Source organism: Anoplopoma fimbria, chromosome 11 (genome assembly GCF_027596085.1).
Source record: "Anoplopoma fimbria isolate UVic2021 breed Golden Eagle Sablefish chromosome 11, Afim_UVic_2022, whole genome shotgun sequence".
Classification (NCBI taxonomy): Eukaryota; Metazoa; Chordata; class Actinopteri; order Perciformes; family Anoplopomatidae; genus Anoplopoma; species Anoplopoma fimbria.
The window spans coordinates 19,321,263-19,338,578 of record NC_072459.1 but is presented as its reverse complement, the minus strand read 5'-3'; the positions used below and the strand labels follow the sequence as shown (position 1 = coordinate 19,338,578).

General features: G+C 41.5%; 1 protein-coding gene across 1 annotated transcript; it reads left to right on the top strand.

Moving 5' to 3' along the window:
* The first annotated feature begins 240 nt into the window (after positions 1-240).
* On the top strand, positions 241-3,763 carry LOC129098991 (homeobox protein Hox-B1a-like). Its single transcript, XM_054608139.1, is given in 3 exon segments — positions 241-946; positions 949-1,071; positions 3,402-3,763. Coding segments are annotated over 3 exon segments (1,191 nt in total).
* Positions 3,764-17,316: the final 13,553 nt, after the last annotated feature.

The following is a 17,316-nucleotide window of genomic DNA, read 5'->3' as shown; positions in this document are numbered from 1 at the left end:
TTACTCCTGTTTTCCTTTCTTTACTCCACGTTGGAAGTTGATGCTGTTTTATTCTATCATTAGATTTGCTGAACTATTTTACAGAAATATTTATATTTTTTTGGTTTATTTTTCTCACCATCCCCGTTTTTTCTTTTTTTTTTAAATGGAATTTTTCGTTTCTTGATGTTTTTTCTATCTCGATTCAGTTAACTTCATCTGTCGGCTTCTCACTGATCATCTTTAAACTCCACCGTCTGCATGGACAACATGAACTCGTTTGTGGAGTACTCCATCTGTAACCGACCGGGGACCGGCGCTTACGCTGCGCCTAAACCTGCTTACAACCATTATCACCATCACAATCTGCATCACCATCCTCTGGAGCAGCATCAGGCCTTCCCGGTGACCTCCTCCTTCCACGCAGGGCCCACCGGCTCTCCGGCTCCCGTTAAGGGGACGAGGGGTGACAGCGGCTCCGGGGGAGAGACTTACACCGGGGATGCGCGGCTGTACGGGGCCTCTGGACCGCACGGGACCGCGGGGGCGACCCAGCATCATCAGCAGCATCATCATCATCATCATCATGAGCAACAACAGCATCAGCAGACGCACAACGGCTACCATCATCAACTTCTCCAGACCCAGAGCTTACAAAGTGGAACACTGTCGGCCTATAATAACGGGAATACCGGGAACACCGGGGCCTATGCGGGTCAGGCGTGCACCACAAACCCGGATTATTTGAACCCTCCCAACACCGTTCACCCCCAGTATTTCATTGAGGAGCCCGTGGCCTCCACCTACTATCATCAATCAACCTTCCCCACATCGGCCCCCACCGTCGGCCCCAGCTACGGGGCCTTGGCCGGGGCCTACTGCGGGCCCCAGGGCGCTCTGGCCGGGCCACAGTACCCGCAGCAGCTCGGCGGGGGCCTGGACGCAGCGGGCTACCTGGGGCTTCCACACGGGGAGGTTACGGGGAGCTGCCGGTGTCCCAGGACCGAGAGAGGGGAGACGAGGAGGGCCAGCAGGCCGGGCAGGGTCAGACCTTCGACTGGATGAAGGTGAAGAGGAACCCGCCGAAAACAGGTACGGATGAGTGGGGGATATTTCTGGAGATAACTGGTCAGTTATGGTTCCAGCATTATCGAGGGGCTGGGCCTGCAGTTAGTCAAATGTTGAGATTACATATTCAGTAGTGAGGCAGCGGCCTCCTTTGCATTTATCACAGTAGCTGTCACGTCATAGGAAATATGGAAGCAAAAAAAAAAGAAGCTTGTTCAAAAATATTTTATGAATAGCTGCGATGAGGGGGGGAAATGTGACCTACCCTCAGTCTAACAATGTGAAAAATAAAAATGTAGGGGGAACAGGTAATACAACTGATTGCATCTGAAGAATAACCAAATAATATTAGCCTAAAATGTATTTTTATTTACTGCAGGCCTCCGTTTTCAATGTATTTATAAACACAGAAGTCAGGCCTTTTAGATGTTAATGTTACTTCCAGTCTGTTCTTCCCTTCTCTTTTCACGTTTAAGACTCACACGTTTCACTGTAAACCAACGTGGAAAGTCTTGTAGTGTGCCATCAATGTATTTATTTTTTTATTTTCTTGTTGTCCAACATAAAGACAGATCACATAGGCTGCATAAAAAATGCTAACAAAACTCATTATAATAATATTGAATTATTTTAACCACAATAATACATGTTGGCGGGCCCTGAAACCTTTTACTAATAACGAACGCGATGTCTTCGTTTCATTAAAAACACGTATTTGCTCTCCAATAAATAAGGAAATTAATAAAAACGTATAAATGACCAATTGTTTGCTCCATATTTTCCATTGAAAAAAACAAACTGTCAATTTAATGATGTAAATGTAATATAGCCTTGGGATTTTTTTGGATGTATTGCTCGTGCTGATGATTATGGATCATCGTTTATGAAACCTTTATTTTCTCATTGCGACGTAAACTTGACTACTCACATTGTGTCTTTGGGAGTAAAAAACGGTGTTTGTGGGTTTTCAGGACTAATTCAGTCTGCAGTCAAATCTCAGGCCAGATAGCAGGTCTGGTCCGGGTCCACGGTGGCCCCCGACGTCTGATAGGGGCCTTTTTTCTCTCTTAATGGACATAGCAGACGGTTACTTCACCCTAGGAAGTCTGTCCTGCTCTGTTATCTTTTAACCCCCCCCCCCCCATCATACCCCACCTCTCTACCCCTCCGCCCGTCTGCTCGCAAGCACCCCCCCACCTCCCACCCACCTCCTTTGTAGTCCCTATTGAAACTAGACATATTTTGCTGTAAAATTGGGATTTCCACCATTGTGATGTCAGTGCAGATAATGAGACACTTTGATCACGCATAAGCAAACCGACAAAACTACAATCTGGATTTAAATAGCCTGATTAGCAGTAGCATAGATACACTTTTATCATTAATTATTATATTCCTTTATTGATCCCCATGGGGGAAATTCAAGTGTTGCAGCAGCTCAACTACACAGAAACAGATAATAAATACACATATTATACAATAAAATAAAAATAAAAATAGAATAAAATAAAAAATAAGAATACAAATAAAAAATGTACAGTATATCCACATGGGGGGGGCTTAATACATATTAATAAATAAAAACATAAACACACATCATACAACAAAAAAAGAAAAGGGGCCTATAGGCAAGAGGAACAGTTTACTTCCTGGTTTACACTGAACGTGAGAGGCATTCTGGGTAAAATAAAACAGCAGCTTTTATTCGTACAGACGAAACTCTGGGTCCTTTGAATTATGAACTTCTAAGAACACAGTGACATTTATTAATTATACACATGACATCTATTGCATTCTGTCCATCCTGGGAGAAGGATCCCTCCTCTGTCGTTCTCCCAGAGGTTTCTTCCTTTTTAAGAGATAAGATAAGATAAGATAAGATAATCCTTTATTAGTCCCGCAGCGGGGAAATTTGCAGGCTTACAGCAGCATAGTTAAAGTGCACACAAGAGACATAGTAAAAGAAAGACAAGATAAAAATAAAAATGAAAATAAAAAAATAAAAATAAAAAATAAATAAAAAAACAAGTATTATAAATAAGCAACAAAAACAGTAGAAAAACACAACAACTGAGATATAATATTTACAGACAGAAAAAAAAACGATATTAACCATTATTGCACAGTGTTTTTATTGTCATGTGTCATGTGGTCTGCTGATTCCATGTTAAAGGAGTTTTTAGGGGAGTTTTTCCTGTGCCGATGTGAGGGAAGGACAGAGGATGTCGCATGTGCACAGATTGTAAAGCCCTCTGAGGCAAATTTGTAATTTGTGATTCTGGGCTATACAAAATAAACTGAATTGAATTAACAGCCTCTCTCTCTCTCTCTCTCTCTCTCTTTCCTCCACCCAGTCAAAGTGTCGGACTTCGGCCTCGCGGGCGCGCACAACAACGCCATGCGCACCAACTTCAGCACGCGGCAGCTGACGGAGCTGGAGAAGGAGTTCCACTTCAGCAAGTACCTGACGCGAGCGCGGCGGGTGGAGATCGCCGCCACGCTCGAGCTCAACGAGACGCAGGTGAAGATCTGGTTCCAGAACCGGCGCATGAAGCAGAAGAAGCGCGAGCGGGAGGGCGCCTCCGCCACCGCGCGCCCTTCATCCTCCTCCTCCTCCTCCGGGGCCGACGGCGGCGGCTGCAACAAAGACCCGGAGGACACCGATCACTCCTCCGCGTCCACGTCTCCGGGCGCGTCCTCGAGCTCTGAGACGTAGTCCGCCCGAGCGTTTGTGACTGGTTCCGCAGAATCTGTGGTGTTGCATTATGGGATGCGATCCGTGTTTAAGTCGTCAGCATCTACTTGTGAATTGGTTACTGACTCCCCTACATGTCCCAGAATTCCTTCTTTTTAAAAAACCCATCAAGCAGCTGAGCTTTACCAGTTATTTGCTGCTCAAGTCAGTTGTTTTTATATAGAGAATAAAAATGTTTCCTTCAAATACATGAACTACAGTGACTCATTAAGAGGTCAAAAAGGACTACAGCTGGATTCTGAGCCCACCATAGTTTATGTTTTTACCTCAACAATAGATGTAACAAAAGAGACTTATGTGAGAAAATCGACATGAGCACTCATAGGGCATACGGCTGATGATGTCTGGTGATGCAAAAAAAATCCCCAAGTGGAGGAAAGTCTCAGAGATGTTGATAACAGAAATGAAAAAAACTCAGATAAAGCTCCCGCCACTTATCAGAGATGTCGAGTAGGGTGACATAGTCCAGTCGAACTCTGCAGGTTCTTCCAAACCAAACCAAAACCACATACTCACATGGGATCACGTATTTCGTATTGCTCTTGTGCAGATACAAACCAGTTGCAGTGGTTCACCAACCTAAGGTTTGGGACCCCACCACGAGGTCCAAAGATGAGTCTGCATGGGTCCAATGTAATTAAAGGGTTATAAAAAAAAATGTAATTGATTCTCAAACGCCTTTTTCTTAGTACTCTGACAGTAACCCTGACAACGGCGTAGCACCAGCCACGTTATTTTTATCCCCCCAAAGGTGGAAACACTGTGGCCTTTGTTTGCACCGTTGGAGCTGTTAGCACGGTTAGCCTCTGGCTCAGCCGTCGCCATGAGAATCCTTTGACTTTAGTGGTAAAGGTTGGTAACCACCGCCCCAACGGACCTGCGGTGCATTAACCCTCTGACAGCGTGGATCACACGTCTTGGCTCTGTCCAAACCGGGATGATCGAACAATCTAATGCCACTTTCAGAGTCTTAAGAAAGTGTGTCTTCAGGGTGTATATTCTCAAACTGGTCTTCTCTCCCTGATGGAGCTGGTTGTGGTGCTTAAATGTTTGTAGAATATATTGTTGGACAAAAAACGTTGAGAGTCCTGACGTTTGGACGGACACATATTTTTGGGATGGTAGATAACCAGTGTCTGGTGTACAGGGTAGTGATGATGATGATTATGATGATGATGATGATGATGATGATGATGATGATGATGATGATGATGATGATGATGATAGGATGCACTTTGTCATCTTTATATGATGTCTGATTTACAGGGTTTTACTGGTATTGGGTTATTTGAGGTGGGTAATACATTGTTTTTGCTTTTTTTTTTGTAGAAACAAACCCTATGAAAGATGTGGATCATTATTGGATGCTAAGACTCCACTGATAGCCTTCGTGATTAATGTCAATGGAAAGAAACTCAGGGATACACAAGTGTGCTGACATGACAATTCCACGCTTAAAGCGTTCATTAATGATGTAAAACATGTTGAGCTGTGGTCCATCTTTAACCCACATACCAGCCTGACTAAATGAGCCTTATAATCAGGAATACAGGGAGCCTCTTTAGGCAAAAACACACCTATGTCTTATGTGCTTGTAGCTATTTTTGTTTCAACCTTTAAAAATGTATTATCATTTTTTTTACGTTTTAATTGTCGTACCACGTGTACGTATAACCCCATGCAGCTCTGGCCTTTGCACTGTGTGACTACAGGGTACCTTTGCAGAAAAACTGCTCCAATTTCGTACATTAATCTGGAATATTCTTTCAGTTTCTATGAATGGTGATTTACTGGATTGTGTCTTGAACATGTTAGTTAGACTCAGGGGCTAGTTTGGGATGTGTGTGTGTGTGTGTGTGTGTGTGTGTGTGTGTGCGTGAGGTGATGAAAACTACTGGAAAAAAATGCAGACGCCTGTTATGACACACACGTCTCCTTGGTGAATGGGAAAAAGGGGGGGAATAATGTTTTACTGCCTGCTCTCCCCCCGTGAGAATAATTTATTGGATGAATTTTTTGTTATTGACAATAGATAATGGGAAAAAAAAAAGTGTTCATGTTGTTCTCCCTGTGGACATCTTGTTTCTGCTGAAGGCCGTGATACTTTAAAGCTGACAAATGACTTTATGTGAATAGTTCTACTCTCATGTTAGATCCAGTAAATATCACAGGAGTAAATCTCGTCGTGTGTGAAATGTTGTCAGGTTAAATGACGGCCTCCTCCGTGAACTGATTCTTTTTTTATACTGTTGTTTTGAAACGAGAGCAGACTGACTGAGTTTTATCAGTTCTGCTGCCTTAGAGACTCCCAATCAAAGCTACCTCAATTAAAGACTCTTCTGTCAACTCTCTGCAATTGCACTCATTACAATGTCTTATTTACACTGATCATGAACTGTTTTGTATGATATGAATCTATTCATTCACAAATTACAGAGATTTGCTTCCAACATTCCCAGCATTTGAAAGCAGTGCTACTAGGAACCAATGTGCTGGGAACTTAGAGCCACAGACAGGAAGTCAAAGTAATGCAACGTATCCTCATAAAACGGTTAGTTTGATATATTTTATATTGGATAGTTACACCTCAGATTTTCGTGTGTTTTTACTGCAAAAGTCAAGCAACGCAAGTTAATTAACGCTCATTACATGCATACGGTCTTTTCAAAATAAACTTCCGTCCTCCAAGGAAACAACTGATCGTATGATATCGTATGATATCTTACAAAAAGTTTAATCCAATTTTTCATGTGTTTTCCTTCCAAAGACAGCAACCCGTGTCAGTTTCAGCTCGTGACATGCAAACGATATTTTCAAAATAAACTTCCATCTTCACAAGAAACTAATCAGAGAGTTTTAGGCAACAAAACGACTCAGTTAGGTTGGGGTGAATCTCGTTATAACTACAGAAGTGCAGTAACAGCATTACACAAGCTACGTGACTTTAGGTCAACGTTGACATCTCGTCTCACATGGGAATGGAACTCCTGGCTGAAAGATTGCTCTTTGTTGGACCCATCCACCTCCACCTCCACTCCCGGTCCTCATACTTCCTTGTTTACAATTATGTGGATAACATACAAAATCATTTTGTGGGAAATCAACAAATTATGTCACATTCTTTTTTTTTTGTAGGTTTAGCTACAACCATGGATGAGAACAGCCTGGTTATGTTTAGCCAACAAAACTATTAGCTACTATTACTACTAACTATTAAAGAATGGAAGTGACATGACAAATAAATCAATGTCGTGTTCTCGTATCACACGGTGCACGAATAACGGTCTCCTGAGCAAAAGACCGTTTTTTTGTTTGAAGGAGATTAAAGAAACACAACATCCAGAGAACTTCATGCATTTCAATGAGCATTCAGGCCTCTCGCATCCACATGGCTGCATGCCCTCTGGCTGACCCACACACACACACACACACACACACACACACACACACACACACACACACACACACACACACACACACACACACACACACACACACACACACACACACACACACACACACACACACACACATGCAGGGCTACAGTGAGGAATGTAGCGGGGCTTTCCGGGTGGCTCGGTGACCTGTTGACCTTTGGAGAGCCTCTGGGATATCTAAACATGTAAACAAACTCCTCCTCCTCCTCCTCATCTTCATCTCCCTCTCCTCTCTGCTGGAATGAGAAGGTGCCCGTCCTGGAGCCTGGGTGGCAAGCTCAGTCATCACCCCATCACACACACCGAACACACACCTCCGTCAGATCCTCCTCCACGGTCACACCTCACCCTCTGCAGCTCGTTGTTGTTTAATGAAGGTGTGTTGGAAGTTGGTGTTTTGGTCAAACTGCTTTTTCAAAACCCGCCTCATCTTCACCTGCATGTCGTGGTTTTCTACGTTCCCTTATATCCCACTACCCAGAACCAGTTTCAGCTGTGATTCAGACTCTTACTCCCCCCCCCTTTTCCTGTATGACTCACCAGATGTAGACTGTGGGTATAAGCAGTGTTGGGTAACATTACTTTTAAAGTAACTTGTTACATTACAATGTTACTCCAATTAAAAAAGTAACTCTTTAAAGGGTAAAGAGAAGTAACTCATAAGAATACTTTTGTTTTGCCAAAAAGGAAAACCCCTTTGCGATTCCTTGCACATGTTGGTAATATTGTACAGAGGTCTGTAGCCGACTGTATGTATACCTGTTAAAAGTATCATTGCATAGCCTCGGCTATATTATCTGTAACTGTGTTCACGCCTGCCTGATCATCAACTTCTCATCCTAGGCGCCAGCAGATGTAACAACGACAGACATAACAAGACATAACCTTGACCATTGTTTGTTACCGCCTATATAGCAGAGAGTGCAGCCTCTTTCTTTAGTGTACTCTTTGCAGACTTTGTGTGACTCTGTAAATCTGTGCATCTTCTTGCAAGAATAAAATACAACAAAGACACTCGATTGTCTTTTGATCTATATTTCAATGCTCATTGAGACTCATCTCGGGACATTAACAGATAGGATAGATTTTTTTCCACCACACTCTGCAGGCACAATCCAGGTATTATGGGATAATCCTTAATTCATTTGTAACTTAAAAATGAAAACAATGGAAAAAACGTTCCCTTTTTGCTGTCAGAATCATAAAACGTTTTTGTTATTTTTCTAAAGCAATCCGCGTAAATCTGTGCACCGTTGTTCATTTGTTTCTCCATTTCAAAACCAAACCAGATAAAACAAAAAAACAGTGTCCTTTCTGTTTTTCTGTTTTAAAATAAGAGAGAAATGGTAGAAAAAAAAAAAACAGAAAAACAGAACAAGTAGAGTCCTTTCGGATCAGGGTCCAGTGTTTCACATTAATTATGCCAGTTTCACAATGAACCGACAATGTTCCTACACTTCCCTGACGGATCAACTTGGGGGAGAAGGACAGCGGCTTTTCAGCGCTGCATTATATCGAGGTAGCAAGCAATTATTTTTATTTTATTTTATTTTATGCAAGGCACAGTTCCCCTCATGTTCAACCTCATTGAGATTTTTATCAATGCTCTTACGGAAAGAGACCACCGTTGATATCGGTAGCATCTCCTCCACCAGGTAACCAGCTACATGCTCCTTTATTTCCCTCAGAGTGACAGCTAGAGAGCCCAGCTAAAAGCTAGCTGTTCCATCTTTCTTCTCCTCAATGTGCCTGACCACATACCGCGTTGTGGAGCTGTGCCTGTGAACAATGCTTCATATCTGAATTAGACCTCTTATAGCTGACAGATGCTTTTACCCCAGGGCACAGTTTGCATTTCATGTTGATATCCTTGTAACAAATGGCTTGAAAACATAACAAAATAACTTATTATGTGAGTGGCAAATTAACGCTCCGAGTTACTTGTAAAAATGTAATCTGAGTACACTAATGTGTTACTTTGTCACATGGCACCCTTAGCACTCGTTATTAGTCTGCCATTGTCGCCTATTTTAGCAGGCATTCTCCTCCCCTTCTGCTATTTTCTATCTTGCGAGGGCAGCGTTGCTGCATCAGGGCTTAGTGCCGCCTAAGACAATTGTGATTGGTTTAAAGAAATAAACACAAGCCAGAGCGCTTTCACCCACAATGTCCATGTTGATGTGTCCTTGGGAGACACTGAACCCCAAATTGCTCCCGGTGCTGTGCTTACGGTGTGTGAATGGGTATGGATGGTTAGATAGATCCTGATGGGCAGGTGGCACCTTGAATGGTAGCTCCTTTCATCAGTGTGTGACTGTGTATGAATGGGTGAATGATGACATATATCAGTGTTAAAGCTCTTTGAGTGCTCGAAGGACTATACTAGTCCGTTGTACAAGTACAGTCCATTTACCATTTACCATGTAATAAGCCTATATGACGGGCTTATTATCTAAACACTCATTGCTCTTCACCGGAGTCTTCCACAAGCTGCTAGCTTGACAGCTGTACAACAATATCCATGCTTGTTGTTTACATTCATATTGATCATTTGGGGAGTGGCTTTGGGCTGTCAGTGTTGCCAACATGGCAACTTTCTCACTAGATTTAGGGGACTTTTGGAGCTAGCGCTGCTAGCTGCTATCATTGGAAAACAGTTGGCAACACTGGGCTGGGTTTTTACGTTTGAAAGGTTTTTCTATTTTTTCTAAAAAAAAATTCTTGCTGTTTTCACAAGATTAGCAGCTGTTAAGGGGAAAATAAAAAAATGGTGCTCTGTTTGAGGACAGAACATATAGGAAGAAGAGGGGCGGAAAGCAAGAAATGCTGAAGATGGTTACATTGGTGAAGCAGAGAACAGGAAATAATCAGGCTTATTGAGGCCGAGAAGACAGAAAGAGACAGAATGAGAGAGAGAGAGAGAGAGGGAGAGAGAGAGAAGGGGAGAGAGAGAGAAGGGGAGAGAGAGAGATAGCGGGAGAGAGAGAGGGAGAGAGAGAGAGAGGGAGAGAGACCTTGAGAAAGAGTGGAGATTCTTTCAGGGTGACCTCATACGGTCTGACCCCCAACTTCTATTTTTCTTTCCATAACTCATCCCAAGTTCAACACAGAGCTGTCTGCCTGAGTGCGTGTGTGTGCGCGTGTGTGTGCGCGTGTGCGTGTGTGTGTTCATGCCCTCACAATGAGCAGTGAGAGATAAAGTGGTGTGGCTGCAGTTCAAGAGTTCAGTCTCAATCAAATAGACGACTTAACACACACACACACACACACACACACACACACACACACACACACACACACACACACACACACACACACACACACACACACACACACACACACAAATTAGGCAAAGTTCTTAGGGATAAGGTGTTATATAAAAATAAGCTTATATTATGACATTTTGGAACAAATTAAAATTTTTAGCATGTTCTAAATTAATCATTGCTATTTTTATTCTAAATAGAAACCGTCAATAAGCATTTGTCATTTCTTTTGTCTTTCATGGGATTCTCTACCTGCGAAATGCTCAGAAATCTGTAAGTTTTAATTATTGAAAATAGATTGTGAGTTGTAAATACTGAAATACCCCCCTTCTTCTTCTTCTTCTTCTTCTTCTTCTTCTTCTTCTTCTTCTTCTTCTTCTTCTTCTTCTTCTTCTTCTTCTTCAGTTCTGGCCTTTCTCACCACTGGACGGACAGGAATGTCATGGCCTGATAACCTCCTGCTCCCTGCTCCCCCTCTGACCTCAACAGGCTGTTGACAAAAAATAAAAATAAAAACATTTTCAGTTTCTGTAACAAACTTGTGTCTTCTTGTAAAAGACCCAACATATGGGTTACGTCACTTGTCTCTGCTGTTCATAATGTTAAATAAAAATAGCCTGTTAACTCTATTTGTCTAAAAGACGTGTGAGTGGTCTGTAGATTACAGACAGAAAACCTTCAAAATAAATCAGGTGAAGCTTCACTTTGGGGACCCGTTGTCCTTGAAGTGAGGTTCCAGGAATCACGAGGATCATTGAGATGATTCCAGGGATCTTGCCTAGATCGGGAGAACCAGAAGGATCATAAGAGGAATTGAATCATTTTTAACGACATGTTCTGTTCAGGGTCCCGTTCTCTCTTAACGGTTATCCACTTGATACTTTATCACTTTGAGAAATTTGAGGAGAATTGCTCATAAACTTGATTTGTAATTGCTGACATGTTTCAAAACTACCCCGCAGAAAATAACTGCTTGGGGTGTCAGAGACTCCAGCTGTTAAACCTTGTTGAATACAACAGTTAATTATTAATAAGTCTATTTGGATTTCTGTTTCAAGTAAAAATATATATTTATTTATTTTTATTTTATTTTATTATAATAATAATTATTTCTACATATACAGTAGTGGGGTATGTTGGACCCAAAACAAAGAGGAATAAAAAAACACAAGGTTTAAAGGATTTGAGGAGTCTTTGGGGGGTGCTGAGGGGATTCCAGTTGGTTCCTCAGAGGGTTTCATGAGTCCTTAAGGGGATTTTGTGTTTTCAGAAATGTTCCAGTTTTGGATCAGTCTAACATGGAATCATCAATCAGACTGTGGTCTAAATAAGGGCCCAAATAATGTTTTATACCAGCATTTCTGCAATCAAATGTGCAAATCAGATCTTCAATTTAGTTTTTTTGTGTATGTGATGATTTATATTTATATTATCCCTCATATTACAAAAATACAGTTTTAGTGGCCATGATACAAAAACAGACTCAAAAATAAACAGTAACCTAAAAAAATGTAAGTGAAGCCTGTTGCTCCAGAGCATTTTAAGAAGCTCTACACCTCCAGTGAGGAGGAGGTGTTTGTTGATCTTCTGTTATTTCTAAAAGAGTTTTACATTACAAATGCTTTGGGCTTCAGGAGGTTTATCAGATGGGTTTCAGGATCATCTCAGCCCTCAGAGGCTTTTTGGGAGTGGAGGCCCATGCAGATGTGTTTTCTCCAGAGCAGCAGGCCACGGTCAGCGGGGCATGGCGGTCACTCAGCAGGGCTGCAGAGCTCCTCTGTGGGCAGAGCTGCTGAACTCTGGGTGACCCCGACAGACACAAACCATCACACACACTCAACTGGACTGAATAAACCACAGAAATACACTCCAGTGTTTGCTTTTTATTTCTCAGCTTGTCTTTATCTTTTTTTTAAGTGAACCAGTCAGTGTAATCTATTGATAATGATGCATTTAGATTGGAACTGTTACCATTATTTAAATTAAGGTGTTTTGTATTTTCTAATGTTTCTCTTACATTTATTAAATTCAATCTAATTGTAGTCATCCTTTAATTGATATCAACATATATATATACTGTATTGTTTAATTTCATAAAAACACATTTAAATTTATTTTATGGAAATTGTTTCTACTGATTAATAGTTTTTTATGAACATATAGGAAATAAACTTTCCATACTGCTAATACAGGTCACTAACAGAGAACAGAAAAAGAAAAAATAACAACAAAAATATTATTATTATTATTACTTTTTATTATTATTATTATTATTATTATTTCACAGAGTGAAAGAGTGAATATCTAAGGTCTGTGTATGATAATACAACAATTAATACAAATCTTTATTTGTAAATGTATAATAAAGTGTATTGTTTTATTTATTTATAGTTATAATGCAAGTATTTTACCATTATTCATATCATTTTTTTTACAAATGATATTAGTTCAAAACGGTAAAATTAAAATGAAATTACTATGATGAAGAATATGCAAAAGAAAAAGATAATGCCATGTATTTTTTACATTACATTTACAGCACATTAATATATTTAAAACATGTACCGATTTTTTTTTTTTCGTTGAGCGATTCAAATTCTGTATTATTGTTCTTTTTGCAACCTTCAGCCAAATGAAGATGAACATCTTCATCAAATAAAACTGAACACGAAGAAAGAAATTTGACCAAGTCATTTGACTTTTTTTAATGCTCACATAAAATCAACAGAAGCAAACAGAAAATGACCTACCATGTGCGAGTGAATGTGTTTCATAAACTTTCATACCAATAAATAAGACATCGATAATATACAAAACAATGTTACAATTTAGTTTTTAACACTGCAAATGAAGGGAACTTTGTTTAAAAAATAATGAAACCACTTTGAAAGCTGATTATCAGGATGTTTTACAGAAAGTGGGGAAGAGATTTGCGGCCAGTTTGATTCTTTAAAAAAGAGAAAAAATGCACACATCTGGCTTTGATAAGTCAAACACACACACACACACACACACACACACACACACACACACACACACACACACACACACACACACACACACACACACACACACACACACACACACACACAACACCACACAAACCCGCATACAGTAGGCCTTGATAAAGGTTCTCTGACCTGCAGCTTTGCACTGATAAAAATGGCTCAATGTAGAGACTATGTAGAGTGCAGACCCTATACTGCAAGGCTGGTGTGTGTGTGTGTGTGTGTGTGTGTGTGTGTGTGTGTGTGTGTGTGTGTGTGTGTGTGTGTGTGTGTGTGTGTGTGTGTGTGTGTGTGTGTGTTTATGGAAGACAGGCCTGAACACCTATGACTGTTTGCCTTAGCTAACATTGTGCACCCCATGACCCTGTGTCCTCAGCGCACACACACAAACACACACACACGCACACACATGCTCACCAGAGTCTGCATGCTGAGTTTGCTTCAGATAAACAAGCTATTGTGCTACGTTCTTTCAGCACCCTCTCTCTCTCTGTGTGTGTGTGTGTGTGTGTGTGTGTGTGTGTGTGTGTGTGTGTGTGTGTGTGTGTGTGTGTGTTTGTGTTGAGAGAGAGAGAAACGGGGGGAAACAGGAACAGCTAAAGTGCAGAGCTATCCTCAACGCTTGGGCGAAAGCAAGGGCACATCCATCACACAGTGACAACAAGCGCACACACACACACACACACACACACACACACACACACACACACACACACACACACACACACACACACACACACACACACACACACACACTCACACATACTCACACACCATCACAAAAAGACAATGGCAATATTCAATGAACAATCCTGTTTGACATGAAATCAATCAGTAATTGGGTAATAACAGTTATCTAAGTCAAAGTGCTGTTGACCAAGAACCTGAGCAGGCAGTACCGAGGACACACTCAGAGAGAGAGGGAGGTTTGGTTCCTTGAAGCCTGGGTGGGACTGAGAACAAGCAAGCAGCATTCATGTGTTAGGCGTCCATGGGTCGCCAGCGTCCGCAGAACCAAGGTGACGTCACACCACCATAAACGGCCCCGTGCGGCAGGTTTCCATTTGTACGTGCAAATTCCAACATTTTCTAGCTATTCTGAGCAAATTAATTGGATACAACTTTGAGGAGCTTTGAGAAGGTCAGTTCGTCTTGATTGGAAACCCTCACAGAGAATAAAAAGATCCAAATGTTTCCTTGCCGTGATTCCACGCCAGCTCATTGCCGTGCGACTGTCCTTGCGGAAGGTATAACCGAGGCTGGAGGCACCTGTAAATCAAAGCAACACAATGACCATGTTTCGTTAAGTTTAGCTCAAGACACACCTTATACTTGCATTCTTACTCATGGCCATCAGGGGGCGACTCCTCTGGTTGTATAGAAGTCTATGAGAAAATGACTCTACTTCTCTCTCGATTTATTACCTCAGTAAACATTGTAAACATGAGTTTATGGTCTCAATCTCTAGTTTCAAGTCTTCTTCATGATAGCATGATGTTTGTAGTAGAACTTTTGACCTTTTCACAGTGCCTTCATGTTGAGTTCAAATGTCTAAATCAGTGTACGGTTGTACTTAGCTCTACTCTCTCGTGTAATTTCTGGTTACAAAAAAACAACGGCGACAGCTAAAAGCGTAACCAAAGGTTTTAAAACCATAGTCCACACACCATAGGGGTGGTCATGATGACTAAGTTGATTTATTTTATACACTTGAGTCTTTGGTTGGAGCCAGCTAGTGGTCTTTAGTGTAACTCCTTTTATAGTACTACAAAATTGAGTCATGGTCGGTGCTGTTAGATAGAGGAAAACTACAGATCACACATGGCACGAGAAAGTGTGTCAAATGTGCTGAAAGTGACTACCTGGAGTCTTTTTTACAAATCATTTAGCATTATTTACTGAGAACGCAACTGCTCCTCACATGTGAGGAAAAATTATAAAACATGACAGAGAAACGCAAAGTATCCCCAGGAATTACAGCCATAGGGTGATCCTGCACCACACAGGAGGTCAGGACAGTGGGAAACTGTGTCCTGTCATTGGCTTACAGTTAAAGTTTGCCTTTTTATCTACAATAAGCATGATCTTTCCCTATAACCACTACTTGGTGTTTGAGTTTCCTTGTCATTGAACATTAACCTTAGGTTTCACTGAACTGTCCAATACGGATCTTGTCCAGTTACAGGTTTAGGTAGAACCTTTTTCCTCAAATTTCCTGCATTTTCGGACGAATGTCAAACAACACATGTCAAATTTCATGTTGCCTAATTTCACTTTAGAAGGAGAATTCCTGCATTCTAATTATCTTGCATAATGTTGCTTATACAGACCAAGAGATCACTCTCTGTTTGGTCTAGTTTATGATCAGTAGATGGATTTATGAACAGTCTGGTGTTTGAATTCATGCTAAAATCACACCCCTAAAATCTATGCTTTTAAAGTCCGACTGGAACCAGATTTTTGCTCTGCACTAGAGGCATAAAATTGTTGAGAAAAATACAGGATATATAATATATTTCCCAGGACCTTAAGTCTAAAGTCAAAAAGTTTCATTCAAATTTCATTAGAAATGAATCAAAGCCAATCTGCTGGCAATGTTAATGATGATTTGTTGTTATGCTTTGAGAGATCAATATCCATGTAGAAACGTTCACACCCCAGACAGATCCGGCCTGTATTGAGTGCTGTCCACCTGTGATTGTCTCACTCGGGTTACATTTAGTTCCACTGTGTGAAGACGGCCTGTTTGTCTCCAGTCTGCGCTGTTTCCTGGAGGCCAGACGGTGAGGTCATGACCACACGTTACCATCCATCAGCTAACAGTTTGACCACACATACGCCTCAGAGACTCGCCTAGGAAAACGCACGCCATTACAAAACCTGAGGTTGCCAGGTGAGAAGACTTTGTCCCCCTTTTATGGCTCCGGTGCAGCCAATGATTGAGATCTTGTCTTGTGCCTGTTACGTTATTGTTGTTGGGTGAGTTGTAGGGCTGCCAGGTTTGGAGCGGTTCCCCTTTTATGGCTCCTATTGGCGCAAGGTCGAATCCTTTCTGTCATCTTTGCGGGTATCCTTATAGTTGCCAGGTCAGTTATAAGGTCACCAATCCCTCCATCCCCAGTTTGTGACTCACCGCTGAGCCCCTCCTTTTGTCTTCTTATCCTGTCAGCTCCAGCCTTGAAGTTACCAGTTTGGACTAACCCGCACTATTTGTTGCCACTCATTGCACGACTTCCCGTTTGTCTCGCTGTAGCCGCTGGGTCATTGGTTAATTGCCAGGTTTGCAGTGCTCCATCCTCCTTTTATGGCTCCCCATGACTAGAGATTGAGCTCTGTCCTGAGTTTGTTTCTGCCCTTTCTGTTATTACCTATGTAAGTGATATTTTACATCACTGTTTCTTAAAGTATGCTTCAGGGACATGAGCTGGGTCACGGTCGTTGATTCGTCCTGGTCTTCTTTTCCTGAGTCAGGAGTGATCCAGGTCGAACATGTGTCAGCACTCGGAGAGGCAAATATGACCTGGTGCACTTCTGTCCGTTTGTTTAGAAAATAAACTTAACTAAAGAAGATGACTGTGTTCCTAGAGGACTCTGTTTAAAAGCAAGCCCGCAATTCAGCATGCAGATTCTTGCCAAAGCCAGTCAGGAGAACAGCAAAAACATGTTTTTGGTGTAGAAAATCCCTCAGTGTCGTTCTTTGCTCTTCTTTCAATGAATAAATACACTCCAGTTCTTACAAAACTGATAATAAAATGCATTTCATTTTGGGAATGTCTTTTCGAGGATTTTAAAACAGTCCTAAA